Consider the following 18,904-nt stretch of genomic DNA (forward strand, 5'->3'; position numbering starts at 1 on the left):
GAATTGTAATATGTTACAATTGTAATGTTTAATACTATTATTCAAGATTTGTAAATTCATACAGCTCTGGATAACTTGAAACAGCGAGCACTATAAGTCTCTCCTGTCTTTAAAAGTTTTCTGTAGTAGTCTTGACAAGATAAACTGCTGCTCTGGGGTGAGCCGCGTGCAAAACAATTGCGGCTTTTAGTATATCGTTCAAAAGATGCCCCTCTTAACGCAAAAAAATATATAAAATAATATTTTTAATCGTTTAACTGATAGCATTAATCTGTTACAAACGCACTCTTTCGGTTAATGGTAAATCGATTATTTTGAGCCTCCCTAATTTGAATTGAAAATCAATCACTTTGAAGAGATTTTGTCTGTAACCGGTGCGACTGTACAGACATATGATCCGTCCATGCCTGATCATAGAGAAAACCAGATGAACAATAATTCTTGGCTAGAAAATGCAACAGCCGTGAGAAAGAAGGGAAGTTTTTGTTAAAGTTTAGAAAAACTTGGATACGTTTGTTAAAAACCAAAAAAGAGAAGCCATGCAAAAGTGGAGACCTGGGTGGTTTAAATATTACAGAATGTTTTTCACCATTCATAGGTTTTAAACTGATGTTTATGTTACAGTTTTGAATTTAAAACAATTTATTGTTTGCAAAACTATAAGGAGCAAATTATTTCTTTGTTAACTAGAAAGGAATAGTTGAACCCATGTTTACAACATACTGAGAGCCAGTTTTTCTAGGCTTTATTGGTGATAATATACAGAATTGTCGGACCATTATTGCCTTTTTAAAATACAAGTAGAGGACAGAAACTAGCCAGACAAAATAAAATAAAAACGTCAGTATTTTTAGTAAGTGTACTTTTTTTTTTTTTTTTGCTTTTTTTTTTCCATAATAAAACATTTATTTGTAGAGCAAGTGATGCATCAAAGTTTGATCTAAAAAATTGATGAATGGCTATAATTTTTTTTAATAATCATTATTGTAAAAGCTATAGGCTTTTATAATATAGGCTTTTAACAGGCACAAAAAAAACGAGAGCACATTACACCTGCACTTGTTTCTCTACACTGGCTGCCAATCCAGTTTAGAATTCAGTACAAAGTTCTGTTGTATGTTTATAAATCCCTCCATGGCCTGGCCCCCGAGTATATCTCTGAGCTAATTATTATGCACCAACCTGTGAGATCTCTTCGCTCTATGGATCGTCTCTATTTTCAAGTTCCTAGATCACGCTTAAAACATCGAGGTGATAGAGCTTTCTCGGTAGCAGCTCCAAGACTCTGGAACGCTCTCCCACTCTCTTTAAGAACAGCTCAAACTTTTGAGTCTTTTCAGAGGTCACTGAAAACACACTTATTTTCTTTAGCTTTTAATCATGTGATGTGAGTTTATGTATTTTGGTTTTATGTATATTTGACATGCTTTTTTATTAGATTTTATGTACAGCACTTTGGGAATCCATTGTGATTTGTGAAAGTGCTATAGAAATAAAGTTGAGTTATAAATTCTAAAAAAAATAAGTTTAAAAATCTTGAATGATAATAATGATATGATGTAGGGCAGTGGTTCTCAAACTTTTTTTTGTCAAGTACCACCTCAGAAAAAAATTGTCTCTCCAAGTACCACCAAAAATTAGCAGTATTGAAATACAGTACCGTAGTAGGCCCAGTAAAGCAGCTACAACTCTGCACAGTTAAAAAAACGTGGCAGATTACCTCAGAAATATAGGCTATATGTCATAAACGGCATATTATATTCATCATTTTTGATACATTTTTAAATGTGTGTAGCATGTACATGACACTAGAAGGACACTAGCATGTCCGCGTACCACTAGAAGGAAGCCTGCGTACCACTAGTGGTACACGTACCACAGTTTGATAACCACTGATGTAGGGTATGGTATGAATGGATATGAATGGTATTGATGACTTTACGGTGGGTTTCTTTTCACCACCCTGTCATTTTAAAGAGCCTCGTTCGTTTGAGGTAAGCATGCAGGCAGCAGAGGTGTGTGATGCGGCACCAGGCGAAAGTATAAATGTGTTTGCGTGTTCTTGATATTGTGATATAGGTCTTAAATTGAATACTTAATGGTCTTTAAAAGATCTTTAAAAGTCATTACGATATCTACAGAAACCCTGAAAATGCCAAATATGTATTTGGTAGTGGGTTTCAGGCCTTTTTTCTTATTATGCATTGTGCTTCTGAGTTAACTACAGTAACATTCTTGTCCATATTGTGGTGTTGTGTGTGCATTTTGAGTGTGGCGAGCATTGTGGAATTCTTTTTAACTGTAGGATTTTGTCATGACGGCTGTTATTTGATGCTAAACAGGAGAACGTGTTTACAGTTTCAGACACAGACGTGTTTTGTGTGAAAGGCCCTGTTCGGTAAGCGAGCGCTGCCTTGTGGTTCCATTGTAGAGAGGCTTTCCAAAGCCTTTTCATTCACTGTTCCTCCCTGGTGGAATGATCTTCCCATTCCCACATGGACTGCAGATTCACTGGTATCTTTCAAATGACAACTTTCCGCAGTCACCTGAAGCGCTGTGAACCAAACCATGACACTCTTCTCTCCAACCACCACCACCATCAATTGACGACATCAACACATCAAATCTGAGTGCCTCACACAGGTGAGTAGTCTTGACAAACCATTTTGAGCTGGGCAAGCATTGTGATCTTCTATTTACTGTTATGTGATGCCAAACAGGAGGACATGTTTACAAGAAAAACCTGTTATAGACACAGACGTGTTTTGTGTAAATGGCCCTGCTCAGCAAGTGAGCGCTGCCTTGTGGTTCCATTGTAGAGAGGCTGTAAGTCGCTTTCCAAAACATTTTCATTCACTGCTTCTCGCTGGTGGAATGATCTTCTCATTCACACAGACTGCAGATTCACTGGTAATATACAAATGACAAATTTCCCACGTCACCTGAAAGTCTGTGATCAAAACCAGGACACTCCCTCCACTACATGACTTCCACAAAACATTCTGCAGAGTGTGCCTCACACAGGTGAGTAGGCATGACAAACCACCTGTAGAAAACACACTTTCATCTCTCTGAGACTTTAACAGACACATTCTGCACATTTGCACCAGACACTTTCTTAATTTTATATGGAAAGTTTTATTTTATATAAAATAAAAGTGAATTAGATCTGAAGTCTCAATGTGTTTAAGTGCAATGGCTGCACGAAAAAACGAAAAGAAAAATAAGGTGGAATGTGCAAATCCTTTAATATTTAAACCATACTGGTGGACTACAATGTGTGCAGGTTGGTGTTTCTTTACAAAGTGACTTTAGCTGTGTTTCCATCAATTTTGTTCTCCAAAATTACCAAATGTAAACCATACAGAAACCATATTGAAGTTGGTATGCTAAATCATTATTCTTTCCACTTAAACCTAAATGTAAATCGTTTATGAATTATCTACATAACAGTAAGAACAAAACTATACAAAGAAACGTTCATATATAGATTCAAAAGTATATAGGTTTATAAGTCTATGGAAAAATTGTAGTTTCATTTTTGGCGCATTATTTACCATTTTTACCACAGTTTTACTACATATACCAATAAATCAATCTCGTTAATTTGTGTTAGTGGTTTAGCTAAAATATTGTGGTAGGTGGACACTTTTCGCAAAAGATTAAAATAATGCTATTAATAAAACTATTTAGTATGTAAAGGGACACTTAAAAAAATCAGCTTGAAGCTTATTGTAACAACTGAACTGTGTATAAATGATTAGAGTTTTCTTTTTTTGGCTAAATTTTGCTAGCAGAACTAAAGCTAATTAGCAATGTGTCGATCTGCTGTTTCATCCCTGCTACAGCTAATCTAGAAAGTGACAGCTGTCAATCACCACATGCTAATTACCGATTTAGCATCTTCACCTTTTCGTCTGACTGCCTAATTACAAACACAGGACTAATGTTAGTTATTTAGTGTAATTGTTCGGTTAATTGTAATCCCCTCACAAACTGTTTTGGCGGCGCGGGAACGGCAGATGGCGGTTTCCGGATTACAGTAACTCCATTAGCGGGCAGCATTGCTCGAGATGCCCGAAAAAACACCGCAGTGTCCCAGATAGACCACAAAAACAGCCCGCCATGCTCGTGTCCTGGTGGTATCTTTACCTGGGAGCCCAGAGCCTCTACAGACAAGGTAAAAACCGTGTGTGTGTGTGTGTTTGGTGCAGGTGAATGACCGGGATGAACGTGTGTTTGTCCACATCACCGGCCGACCGGACTGTCCTGTCACTGACCTTGATCTAAACAGATAAACAGAAAGAAAAGCAGATTTACCACAGATTTACTGTCTGAGGAGCATCTGCACAGGTGAGAGATCACTGTCTGGTAGACGAGGAGTGCTTTATTTATGTGTATTTCTGTACATTATTATGATTTCACCCATCTCTTATGGTGTAGATAAGATCATTTTTGGTTTTCTGTTGTGTTTAATTGTTTATTTTTAATTAAGAATTGGTTTGTTTTAGTGATGTGATTAGTTAAACATGCAGATTTTATTGAGTAAAACTTAATGTTTATAACTTGATCATCGTGCTTTGGTTTTGATTGCTTGATTTAATAATGAACTTCTTATTTTGCTTGATAATTAATTAAATTATTTGTAAGATTCAGTGTTCAGTTTGGAAATTTGAATACCTAGTTGTATAAAGAATATTTGTTTATTTTGTTTGGGGGTAATTTCCATTTTTTTTTGTATGCAAATATTAAAGGTTTAAATAAACCATTATATCTTTCAAAGGAAGAAGTTTAGAGTCTTAAAAAAAAATCTGTCAAAGTATGTGAATGTACAGTTGTAAGAAAAAGTATGTGAACCCTTTGGAATTAATTGGATTTCTGCATAACCCTGCTGAAAAATCCAGTTTAAACCAGTCTAGGATGGTTGGTTTTAGCTGGTCGACCAGCCTGTTTTTAGTGGGGTTTTGGCCACTTCCAGGCTGGTGTTAGCTGGACAGGCTGGGAGATGACCAGCTTGAACAGCCTAGCCAGGCTGGGAGCCCAGCCAAAACCAGTCATGTCCAGCTTAAACCAGGATGGTCAAGCTGGTTTTAGCTGGTCACTTTCCAGCCTGACCAGCTAAGAAAAAGGAAACCAGCCTGAAAGTGGCCAAAACCCCTCTAAAACCAGGCTGGTCGACCAGCTAAAACCAGCCAACCATACCCTGCTGAAAAATCCAGCTTCAACCAGCCTACGCTGGTTGGCTGGTTTTAACTGGTTGACCAGCCTGGTTTTAGATGGGTTTTGGCCATTTCCAGGCTGGTTTCCAGCCATTTCCAGCCTGGTTTTAGCTGGTCTTGCTGGAAAATGACCAGCTGAAACCAGCTTGATCAGCCTGGTTTAAGCTGGACATAGCTGGTTTTGGCTGGGCTCCCATCCTGGCTAGGCTGGTCAAGCTGGTTTTAGCTAGTCATCTCCCAGCCTGACCAGCTAAGACCAGGCTGGAAATGGCTGGAAACCAGCCTGAAAGTGGCCAAAACCCGTCTAAAACCAGCCTGGTCGACCAGCTAAAACCAGCCAACCAGCCTAGGCTGGTTTAAGCTGTTTTTTTCAGTAGGGTTGGTTTAAGCTGGATTTTTGAGCAGGGAAATTGGACATAAAATGTGTTCTGATCTCCAGTACAATAGAAACAGTACAATAGAAAAACACAGTCTACTAATGCCTCGCAAAAATGATGCTTTCATGTTTGATGTTTGACTTTTTCATATTGAGCTCAACTTGTAAACATTCACAGCGGATTAATTATGTTAATATCTTAATGCTGTTATTCAAACTGAAGTGTTACCATTATTTAAAATAAATAGTTAAATCTCACAGCGATTTCCTCCCTGACTGGTGTTAAAGCAGTTGTGTGTATTTCGTGTGTGTGTGTGTGTGTGTGTGTGTGTGTGTGTGTGTGTGTGTGTTTGCAGTATTAGAGATGGCGTCAGTGCTGCAGAAGCTCATCACTCCTCTGTTCAGCGGGCCGCTGGAGCCGCCCAGGAATAAGGTGACGGTGGTGGGTGTGGGGCAGGTGGGCATGGCCTGTGCTGTCAGTGTCCTGCTGCGGGTAAGAGACACACACACACACACACACACACACATAAATGTACATATACACAAGGACACATATAGACACTTACAAACACACATATAGATGCATACTGTACATACACACACACTGTATGTATGTATTTATACAGTACGTTTACATACAAACAAACATACGCACACACATATACATGCTTGCATACATATACATACTGTACATTCATTCATGCACACTAACATACAGTACATATACACACACGTGCGCACACACAAATGCATGTACATATATACAGTATATACACACACCCCTACATTCACGCACACACATACATGTATACAGACACATACATCTGCACACATTAATGCACGTCTGTACATATATACATACATACATATGTACGCACGCACATGTTGGTATTGTTAATTTATAAGGACTCTCCATAGATGTAAAAAAATGCTTATTATATAGTTCTCCCCCACCCTAACTTCTAAACCCACACAGGAAAAGTGTGGCATAATTTTGAATGTCAAAAGAACCTGTTAAGTTCTGTCCTTGTAAACCACCAAAACCAGTACACACACACACTCTCTTCATTAATCTATCGACCATCACTCGCTGTACCTGGACTCTATGTCCAAACAAACATATTTCTTGTTGGTTTATCGATTGTACAGGAGGCTTTCTGAACATTTGACTGATGATGTCATGGAGTCAGTGGGTCAGAATATCAGTGTTTACATCAGCAGACACACACAAACACACACACACACATGATGTTTGTCTGCGCTCCACTTTCATCCCTTCGTCCAATTAGATTAAAGGTGAAGAGCCGAAGCCAGCAGAATCAGACCAGACTGACTGCAAAATCAACTCAGTTAGGATTCAAATGAGTTTGGAGGAAATCTGTTGCAAAATAACGTGTACTTTTTTACTAACTAAATATTTTAAATATGTATATACATAATGCGAAAACAATATGCATATATGGAAAACAATAATTGAATATGTGCGTTAAAGTATATTATAATAACCATCCTATTACAAAGAGGATGTTATTAATGATAATATAGTGAGGTTGTTATTATTTATTACGGTAATTTATTCATATTAATTTGTGCTTTTCATGTTTTCAATTAATAATATTTTTTATTAATTATTGTTAATCATGTTGTTGATTATTAATGACATTTATTAATATTAATTATGTTGTTGTTATTATATTATGATGTATATTGATAATATAATATTATTAATGTTAATTAGGGATATTATTGTTTTCAATTTTGTTATTAATGTTATTTATTAATATTATTTATGTATTTGATCAATTGTTTTTGCTGTTATTATTATTAATATTATTATTTTTGATATATTATTATAATATAATATTATAATTTATTATTATTATTAAATCATTTTTATTATTATTAATAATAATAATAAAATAATGAAGACACAAAAATGTTAGAAATTATATATATATATATATATATATATATATATATATATATATATATATATATATATATATATATTTATAATAATATTAAGTTAATTAAAAACAGTATTATTATTTTTTAATAATTATAGTTTTTTATATAGAATTTTTATTATTAATACAGGAAGGTTATTTTGTTTTTAAAGTATAATTTTCAAATTTATTAGCTTAATTCTTGTGATATGAGAGTATTTTCTGTATTTATTTATTTATTTATGTGTGTGTGTGTGCGTGTGTGTGCAGGAGCTGGCAGACGAGCTGGCACTGGTGGACGTGGTGGAGGACAAACTGAAGGGTGAAATGATGGATTTACAGCACGGCAGCCTCTTCCTGAAGACTCCCAAAATCGTCTCTGGCAAAGGTGGATCAGCATTACCTGCACACACACACTACACATCTCACGACACAATCGTATTTATTATATAATGGTGCTAATATTACTAAGAAATAATTCATTCATTCCTTCATTTTATTTTCGGCTTAGTCCCTTTATTAATCTGTGATCGCCACAGCGGAATGAACCACCAACTTATTCAGCATATGCTTTACACAGTGGATGCCCTTCCAACAACAACCCATCACTGGGAAACACCCATGCACACTCATTTACACACATACACCACGGACAATTTAGCTTACCCAATTTCCCTATAGCACATGTGTTTGGACTGGGGGGACACCGGAGCACCCGGAGGAAACCCACGCCAACACAGGGAGAAAATGCAAACTCCACACAGAAATGACAACTGACCCAGCCAGGGCTCAAACCAGTCCTGCTGTAAGGCAACAGTGCTAACCACTGAGCCACCGTGCCGCCCAATTACTAAGAATAGTAATAAATAAAACTAATCTAACAAGTTATTTAAATAATGTTCACATTTATCACTCCTTAATGATTACTTAATACATATTTTATTGGTTTATTGTTGTTATTGCTATTAATAATGATGATGAGGATCATAAAAAGATTCTTGTAAATATATATAAAGTAATATAAAGCACTACCTACTGCGCCACTGCCTCGCAATAAAGTAATATAATAAGTCTAATTTATATTTCTTATTAAAGCATAATGTAGAGTATTATATTTATAGTGTTGTATGTTATTATTATTATAGTTTTGTGTGTTGTTGTTATTATTAGCATTAATAAATGTAATAAATAATAATTACAAAAAATATATAATACATTTCACAGATTATTACATAATCTAAAGTAATACATTTTAATAATAATAATAATTTTAAGTGTTATTATGTGTAATTAATAATTATTCAAAGGAATATAAATGATTTAATTATACAAAAAATAATAATATTTCAAAATCTAACTATAAATCTGTTTGAAAAATATGTAATTCACATATATTGCTAAAATACATTTTACAATATATTAAATGATTCTTTCTAATAATTATTTTAGAAAATAAATAATTTGAACTGAACATATAGAAGTTGCTGGTGGTCATTTTAAGTGTTTTATTTCTAAAGAAATCAAGTGTGCGTGTTTTTGTGACACATCAGGGCACAAATCTCTGTATAATGACATGGGTGTGGCACATGTATTACAAGAAGGTGGTGAAATATGAGGACATTGCTTAGGGCAATAGAAAACTGTCTTTACAGTATAAAAACAATGGAAACCTACAGTTAAAATCAGCATTATTAGCCCTTTGATTTTTTTTTTCTTCTTTTTTAAATATTTCCCAAATGATGTTTAACAGAGCAAGGAAATGTTCACAGTATGTCTGATCATATTTTTTCTTCTGGAGAAAGACTTATTTGTTGTATTTCAGCTAGAATAAAAGCAGTTATTACTTTTTTTAAAAGCCATTTTAAAGTCAATATTATTAGCTCTTTTAAGCTATAGTTTTTTCGATAGTCTACAGAACAAACCATCATTATACAATAACTTGCCTAATTACCCTAACCTGCCTAGTTAACTTAATTAACCTAGTTAAGCCCTTAAATGTCACTTTAAGTTGTCTTGAAAAATATCTAGTCAAATATTATTTACTGTCATCATGGCAAAGATAAAATAAATCCGTTATTAGAGATGAGTTATTAAAACTATTATGATTAGAAATGTGTTGAGAAAATCTGCTCTCTGTTAAACAGAAATTGGGGAAAAAAATAAACAGGATGGCTAATAATTCTGATTGCAACTGTATGTAATGTCCCCACAATTCACAAAAACAAATGTGTGTGTGTTTGTTTTTCTTCCCAGATTACTCAGTGACGGCAAACTCTCGTATCGTGGTGGTGACGGCGGGCGTTCGGCAGCAGGAGGGCGAGAGCAGACTCAACCTAGTGCAGAGAAACGTGAACATCTTCAAACACATCATCCCGCAGATCGTCAAATACAGCCCAAACTGCATCCTCATTGTCGTTTCTAACCCCGGTACACACACACACACACACACACACACACACACACACATCATCCCGCAGATCGTCAAATACAGCCCAAACTGCATCCTCATTGTCGTCTCTAACCCCGGTATATACACACACACACACACACACACACACACACACACACACACATCATCCCGCAGATCGTCAAATACAGCCCAAACTGCATCCTCGTTGTCTCTAACCCCGGTATACACACACCATCATCACACAGATACACACACACACACACACACACATCATCCCGCAGATCGTCAAATACAGCCCAAACTGCATCCTCGTTGTCTCTAACCCCGGTATACACACACCATCATCACACAGATACACACACACACACACACACACATCATCCCGCAGATCGTCAAATACAGCCCAAACTGCATCCTCATTGTCGTCTCTAACCCCGGTATACACACACACACACACACACACACACACACACACACACACACACACACACACACACACATCATCCCGCAGATCGTCAAATACAGCCCAAACTGCATCCTCATTGTTGTCTCTAACCCCGGTATACACACACACACACACACACACACACACACACACACACACACACACACACACACACACACACATCATCCCGCAGATCGTCAAATACAGCCCAAACTGCATCCTCATTGTCATCTCTAACCCCGGTATATACACACACACACACACACACACACACACACACACACATCATCCCGCAGATCGTCAAATACAGCCCAAACTGCATCCTCATTGTTGTCTCTAACCCCAGTACACACACACACACAGCATCATCACACAGATACACACACACACACACACACACACACACACACACCCACATCATCCCGCAGATCGTCAAATACAGCCCAAACTGCATCCTCATTGTCGTCTCTAACCCCAGTACACACACGCACACACACCATCATTACACAGATACACACACACACACACACATCATCCTGCAGATCTTCAAATACAACCCAAACTGCATCCTCATCGTTGTCTCTAACCCCGTTACATATACACACACACACACGCACACACACCATCATCACACAGATACACAGACACACCAGACGCTTAACATAATTGAATAGAAGCTGTTGAATTATTAGAAGACTATTTACAATTTAAGATAATAATGCTAATAACCGTACATTATTTTCTAATCATCCTGCTTGTACTGTAGCTGTTCAACACTGTTTAGATGTTGTATTTGAGACTTTACTTGTCCTCAAACTGAAGCACTAGTTTCTTTCACATCTCATCCGAAGCCTTCTGTTGTGTTATGATGTGATTGTAGCTGTTAAATAGCTGAAATCCTTCAGCATAGAGCTGTAATGCGCTCAAAACCTGTCGGAACTACTTTAGCGGTGCCTTTATTTTAATAGAATGCTCATCAGCCAATCAGAATCAAGCATTCAGCAGGCCTGCAGTATAAGGTTTTCTTACGCAGTCTTCTGTGTGTGTAGTGGACGTGTTGACGTATGTGACCTGGAAGCTGAGCGGTTTGCCGAAGCACCGCGTCATCGGTAGCGGGACAAACCTGGACTCGGCCCGCTTCAGATACCTGATGGCGGAGAGACTGGGGATCCATCCCAGCAGCTTCAACGGCTGGATACTGGGAGAACACGGAGACTCCAGCGGTGAAAACACACACTTTTTTTTTTTTACTTTAAAATGCTATTAAAACACTGTTTACTGTTAATAAATGTGTGCAATGCAGATATAAACATTAACATTCAGCAATATTTAAATATGATAAATCATAAATCCAAAAATACATTAAATTAAATAAATAGGAATAAGTATTGCTTATAATAAAACAATTATTATTTCTTTTAAATAAATGATTCAATTAAATTTGTTTATAATAATAATAATAGCAGTTGTACTAACTAATAATAACTTTCACTTTTATTACAATAATATTGAATTATTAGAACTAATAATATTAATAATAATAATAATAATAATAATGAATTTCATACTAAAATTGTCACATTTATTGCAATAATATACTTTAAATGATTTATTAACACAATAATGTTTACATTTTTATATTTATTTATAAAGTAATTAATAATAAAATATCGCATTAAATAAATAAATGTGAATAGTTATTACTAAAATAAATCATATTTATTTTAATTAAATTATAAAAAAGTTTTTTATATTAACTAATAATAATAGTAATACATTTTCTACTAAAACTAATAATTAATAAAAATGATTATTTATAATTATTATAACAACTAATATACATTTAAAATAATTTTAAAAATAATTTTTTATAATAATACACTTTATTTAAATAATTTAATAACACATAATAATGTTGTTGAATATAAATCATATTTATTACTAAACTGATAAATTGATGAATTTACTTAATATAAAAATACAATCTTAAATTATGAAACGACTATTACTATAATGTAAATGTTACAAAAATATTATTTAATAATATAGTAAATAATACCTTCAAAAATTATTGATAATTTGTATTATTATATATTACTATAATTAATAATAAATGTATATGTTTTTTTATTGAAATGCATATAAATTATGTACATATAAATTGCATAAAATTGAATATATTTTTAAAAGAAAATGTTGTATTTCACATTTATTATGAAAATACAGTAAGTGGAAAACAAATATTTGATTAATTATTACTATTTAGAAATAAATGTTATTTATTATAAATGTTGTTGTTTAAATATAGTATAAAATATAATAAATTATAGAATATAAAATATTTTTTTAAATCTTTATATATATATATATATATGTATATATATATATATATATATATATATATATATATATATATATATATATATATATATATATATATATTTTTTTTTTTTTTTTTATTTACTTTATGTTGTTAAACCTTGTTTGTGTGTGTTTTGTAGTTCCTGTGTGGAGCGGTGCGAATGTAGCCGGAGTGAGTCTGCAGAAACTCAACCCAGACATCGGCAAAGACACGGACAGAGAAAACTGGAAAGAAACGCACAAAAAAGTGGTGGACAGGTGCGTCAGCGGTGCATTATATGCAGTTCTATTATATAATATGTAAATATGCATGATTAGAGTGTGTGTGTGTGTGTGTTGACTGTAGTGCGTACGAAGTGATCCGACTGAAGGGCTACACTAACTGGGCCATCGGTCTGAGTGTGGCCGACCTGACGGAGAGCATCATGAAGAACCTGAACAGAGTCCATCCCGTCTCCACCATGGTGAAGGTCAGCACTGATCTAAAATTAAGAGAGATCATTTATTACTTTCATTCTGCAAGCATGCATTACCTTCATCAAGTGGCACAAAAATTATATTTAATTTGATATTTTAATTATATTTAATAAATGGCCACTTTATAAGGTACACCTGTCCAACTGGATTGACCCAATTGAGCATCGTGTCAACTCCACAGCCTACCTGAGTATTGTTGCTGCAAGGAACAATAAAAGACAAGCTGCCTTTATGGGACCCAAAACCCACAACTGTTAGAAACTAAACTCAAACTTATTAAGCTAACCAGCTAATCCGGCTACATGGTACCAGGCCCTGAATGAAGACCCGTATATGTGTATATATACAGTATATACCAGTGCTTAATTTGTGAATTGTGAGGTCCCAAAACAGATTCGGGTAACGGATCTGGCGTGTTACCCGAGGATGGAGAGATTAGGTTTGGGAGTCGTGGAAGAAAGTGAAAAGCGGACAGGGCAGGAGGGCGTTTGAGGAGGGGGATTGGTAAAATGAGGTGCCCGATCTGGAGTGTTCTGGCACAAATGAATTCCTGGGATATACTATAACCAATAGCTTGTGATGAACTGTGAAGTATGCAGAAATATGTAAACATATAATTTGCCACACCTGAAAATGCATCTAGAAAGTGCTCCAATTTGACTTTGGTAAAGGTGTATGAACCCTAAGTGTGTGTGTGTGTGTGTTTCAGGGAATGTACGGCATCAGCGACGAGGTCTACCTGAGTCTGCCGTGTGTGTTGAACAGCGCCGGCGTGGGCAGTGTGGTCAACATGACTCTGACCGTCGACGAGGTCTCACAGCTCAAGAAGAGCGCAGACATGCTGTGGCACATCCAGAGAGACCTCCGAGACCTGTAACGCGGTTAAACAGCATCACAATCACACCGTCACGTGAGCAAGAGGTCCGTATTACACATTTAAAGCCATCACGATTGTCAGAGTAGCACTTTAATGAGAAAACATTACAATTTTATGGTGAAATACAGCAAATGTAGAGCATACGTTCACTCAGTTGCTTGAATGTTTTGCATCAGGTTGGTAGCTGGATGTTAATTGTGTCTGCATTTGATTGCATGCATTGGAGTGGATCATGAAGGGAAATCATCGTTAATCTTTACAGATCATTAATACATTTACACATCGCTGTACTAAACACTGAATGTTGTTGTCAGGGCATCTTTGTTAGTTTTAAATGCTCCTCATTCATACAGATCAGCATAAATGAGCGCTGTATTCTGTGTAAAGGCCAGTAGGTGGCGATGTCACTTTGAAACAATTAAACTACATCCAAAATGAGTCACCGTTTCGAATGGTTTGAAACGACACATGCTACACACACCGGCTGGTGTTAATGCAATAAAACAACTCTGAAAATAAAAATAATAATACATTTTATTTAAAGGCGCCTTTCTAGCAACTAAAGGACACCGTACAATCAACAAGAGCAATAAAACAAGAGAAATAATAAAATATACAGAGCAATAGTGCAGATAAAATTAAGTATTAAAAGCCATCTTGAATAAGTGGGTTTTGAGTTTTGATTTGAACAGTGTAAGGGAGTCAATGTTTCTGATGGCAGGTGGTAATGAGTTTCATAGCCGCGGAGCAGAGCGGCTGAATGCTCTGTTGCCCATAGTTGAAAGGCGAGAAGAGGGAACAGACAAGTGGAGGGAGGAAGAAGATCGCAGGGTGCGAGAAGGAACAGAAATGTGGATGAGGGCAGACAAATATGGAGGGGCGAGATTGTGGATGGCTTTGAATGTTATTAATGTAATTAAGATTTTAAAGTCAAAGTCATATGTTAAATTGAATGTGAAACCTATTTAATGCACCTAGCTTACTGTCTAATAAGAGGTTAATTTTTAAAGTAATATTTCACTCCAAAATAAATTCATCATCATTTTTTTCACCCTTTCAAACCTTTATGAGTTTCCTTCTTCAGTTGAACACAAAAGAAGATATTTTGAAGAATGCTGATAACCTGTAACCATTGACATATATAGCATTTGCTTTTCCTACTGTGTACATCAGTGCTTACAGGTTATTAGCTTTCTTTAAATATATATTAGTTATGTTCAATAGAAGAAAGACATTCAAGTTTTGGAACCACTTGAGGGAGATTAAATGAGTAATTTTGGGTGAACTGTCCCTTTAAATATCTAATTAATGGGTCATTTTATGACAGTTTTTATGGTGGGCTCTGATAAACAAGACAACAAGAATCTATTAACTAATATCATTCCTTTTCATTTTGTAAATGTCTCATTAAAACATTTACAAAGGCCTCACAGCAAGAAGGTCGCTGGTTCGAGCCTTGGCTCAGTTGGCGTTTCTGTGTGGAGTTTGCATGTTCTCCCTGTGTTCGCGTGGGTTTCCTCCGGGTGTTCCGGTTTCCCCCACAGTCCAAACACATGCGGTACAGGTGACTTGGGTAGGCTAAATTGTCCGTGGTGTGTGTGTGTGTGTGTGTGTACGTGTTTTTGTGACATATCAGGACACAAATCTGTATGACATGGGTATGATACAGGTATTACAAAAAGGAGGTGAATATAAGGACATTGGTGACGTCCTCATTTCTCAAAATGCTTATAAATCCCACAGAATGAGTTTAATCAGAGAGTAAAGCTGCACACAGTCTAATGTGATGGTTGGGTTTAGGGGTGGGGTGGGGGCATTATAATATACGGTTTGGACAGTATAAAATAAATGGAAACCTATGCAATGTCCCCACTTTTCACAAAAACAAACATGTGTGTGTGTTTCCCAGAGATGGGTTGCGGCTGGAAGGGCATGCAGTGCGTAAAAACCTGCTGGATAAGTTGGCGGTTCATTCTGCTGTGGTGACCCCAGATTAATAAAGGGACTATGAATGAATGAAAAACATTTACAAACTCCTGAAACTGATCCGAGATCAGACTAAAACTTTGAAACGTGTTCAGTGATTCTCCACTGGGGGGCGCTCTGAGTAAATCAGCACCATTGATGTGGATTTTAGATTACACAGACATTAGGACATTTCAGAAAGGAGGTTAAGTAAAACCTCAGAGTATTTTAACCCTGAAATGAGAGAAACTCTGGGTTTTCCATTTAAAAATTACAAGTTTGTCAAACTCAAGAAAGCAGGGTAAGTCAAGCCTGTTTCTGAAGGTGAAGCTACTGTAACTCAGAGTCCATTACTGTGGTAATTTACTCTGTTAACCTAACCTGGTCAGGAGCAGGTTTTATTCTCTAAACTCGAACTTTCTGTCAGTCTCTTTTCCTTTTTTTATAGACGAAGTATACGTTTTCACCCACCTATTTTGAGCATTTTGGATATGCGCATAAAAAATTGGTTGATGGAAACGCCAAGGTGTGCATAACTTTTGTAAATAGGCTAAAAAAACATTTTTGGATGGGAACATAGCTACTGCCTACATTTCAGTCACACAAAGAACAAAGTCTCGAACGATATTTAATGAAAAATTTGCCTGAATTCACTGATCTTCGACAGGGACTTGTGCTGTAACTAGATTAACAGGATTATTACTCAATCCAATAACAATATTTTAGTACTGCCTACATTCTAAATGTAATATCAACCTCTGCCACTCGATCAATAAATAAGGCAGACCCACAGTGCTCTTTTACATCCATTATAAACTCTAGAAATGTTATCTTAAATTGATCAACGTGTGTAAAGGTGGAAACCTTAAATTAAACAATTCCCCTAAACATTGAGTTAAGGTTATCTGCATTCTTGTTTAGTCAGATTTGTTGTAGAAACTATGCAGTAGCCTATTTTCTGACATTTAATGCAGTTACATCTGAAATAACATCAAAATTGCGGCAAATTCCCCACTTTTTCAAGTGAAATAGTAATAAACGCCACACATTACTTTACTTTTTTAAAATTAGTTGAATATTTAAAATGTAAAATTGCGCATAAACTTGAGCAGCTGTTTTCCCACACTGTCTCTGTTTGACTGATGCACTGGTGTTGCTTTTTTAAATATGTGCTCATATTTGCTATAACTTTGCATAAGCACATCATGTTCAGCTGGAGAAAGAAATGCTGATCTCTTTTTTAAGATGTTGCCATGCGCTCCATTTATAATGACTTTTATAGTCATATGTGTGTGCGCGCTTAGTTGGTCTACTCAAAGTTGATTGACCCAACTCAGATCAGATATTCTGAAACCGAAACTCTTGGCAAATTAACTCAAGAGTTCAAGCTTAAACTCCGAGTTGGTTGATCCTCCTTACTGAAACAAACCTCTTGCCTGTTTTATTCCCGCTCTAAACCACTGATTAGAAACATAAGATTTGTAAGAACATATTAAACAACTGTTGATATCCACCTCATGATGATTTAATGGAAATCGTCTAAAGATAATTGTCCAAAAAAAACAAACTCTCACAAAATGTAAAACTTTAGTCTTAAAATAAGTCCAAAGCTGACATTTCTAGCTATCTAGAATCTGACTGAATATATGTTGACCTTAAAGGAAAGTGGACAATGTAATCTATATGCTAGCCTGGTGTTGCTTTAAACCAAAATAGGCTGAAATAAAAAGAGATTTGGAATTTGTTGAGGGAGTTTTAAGCACTCAGAGGTGCACAAAGCAATATTAAAGTCCTAAAACCCACTTGCAGCCAATCAGCAGTAAGGAGCATGTCTGGTAACTATGGCAGGTATATCGAAAAGGGGTGGAGCCTGTTGGGTTATGAGTGTTTATTTTGGTGCTTTCAAATTTTAACATCACTTGGCAAAATTCTCTAAAATGTTAATGCAATTGAACTCCCATTGGTTCTTGGTGATGATGTAAAGGGTGGGTGTGGCTCTGAGGTCCCGCCTTCTTACAGGGTCCCCGCGGGTCCTTAAAAAGTCTTGAAATGTCTTAAATAAAATTCTCGATTTTTAAGGTCTGAAAATGTCTTGAATTCTGTAATTTTCCATAAGGAGGTCTTAAATTTTATGTGGGATCTTAAATTTCATGTCCAACTTGTCTTTTTTATTCGTTTTTTTCAACCGCTATTTGACCAGCGCAACATTTGGGGGCAGCACTTCGTGGGTGCAACCTGCATCATTCCATACGTGACATACAAGTGATCGATGAATGCGTTGCGTTGATACTTCGCCACCACGGCATTTTGCGAAATCGCAAGCATGGGCAAATGTTTGTTTGATGACCATTGGTTGGACGACGAAAAGTATCGGGGGTGGCTAAAGAAAACAGCCAGTAATCATGAAGGGAGGTGTGCTTTATCTAAAAAGACGATAAAACTGGGGACAATGGGCCGCAAAGCGCTCGATTCACACATGAAAGCAGAGAAGCACAAAAAGTATGTGTAGTCGCAGGCAAGTAGTCTGCCCATAAGTATGTTCTCATCGAGCACTTCGACCTCTACTTCTAGCAATGCCGTTAGCAGCTTTGCGAATATAGTTACATTTAAGGCCGAAATACTGTGGGTATTTCAAACCGTAAGCCGCCACCACTCGTACACCTCAAATGAGGACGTCCACCTAGTTTTTCAAGCAATGTTCCCTGACTCAGAGTGTGCGAGTACGTTCACATGTGGAAGAGACAAAACAGTATGTTTAGCACGATTTGGTGTTGCCCCATACCTAAAGAAGAAACTAATTTCATGAGCAAACAAGGACGCTTTCATCA

The 18,904-nt window shown here is 36.2% G+C and overlaps 1 protein-coding gene across 7 annotated transcripts; it reads left to right on the plus strand.

The window, feature by feature from the left end:
- The first annotated feature begins 2,133 nt into the window (after window positions 1-2,133).
- ldhbb (lactate dehydrogenase Bb) lies at window positions 2,134-14,549 on the plus strand. 7 transcript variants are annotated; one of them, XM_073941982.1, is made up of 12 exons: window positions 2,134-2,643; window positions 2,721-2,826; window positions 2,903-3,024; window positions 4,215-4,353; window positions 5,952-6,088; window positions 7,812-7,929; window positions 9,795-9,907; window positions 10,007-10,067; window positions 11,446-11,619; window positions 12,898-13,015; window positions 13,104-13,227; window positions 13,944-14,549. In XM_073941982.1, exons 5-12 carry the CDS (start codon window positions 5,960-5,962, stop codon window positions 14,109-14,111), a joined length of 1,005 nt encoding a protein of 334 aa, XP_073798083.1. In that variant the 5' UTR covers window positions 2,134-2,643; window positions 2,721-2,826; window positions 2,903-3,024; window positions 4,215-4,353; window positions 5,952-5,959; the 3' UTR covers window positions 14,112-14,549. The 7 variants fall into 7 exon arrangements, with proteins under 7 accessions (XP_073798083.1, XP_073798084.1, XP_073798082.1 ...); XM_073941983.1 differs by lacking the exons at window positions 2,721-2,826; window positions 2,903-3,024 and having other exon boundaries at window positions 2,224-2,398; window positions 2,543-2,643; XM_073941981.1 differs by lacking the exons at window positions 2,134-2,643; window positions 2,721-2,826; window positions 2,903-3,024 and adding an exon at window positions 3,174-3,286.
- The last annotated feature ends 4,355 nt before the right edge of the window (window positions 14,550-18,904 follow it).

Source organism: Danio rerio, chromosome 25, assembly GCF_049306965.1.
Source record: "Danio rerio strain Tuebingen ecotype United States chromosome 25, GRCz12tu, whole genome shotgun sequence".
Classification (NCBI taxonomy): domain Eukaryota; kingdom Metazoa; phylum Chordata; class Actinopteri; order Cypriniformes; family Danionidae; genus Danio; species Danio rerio.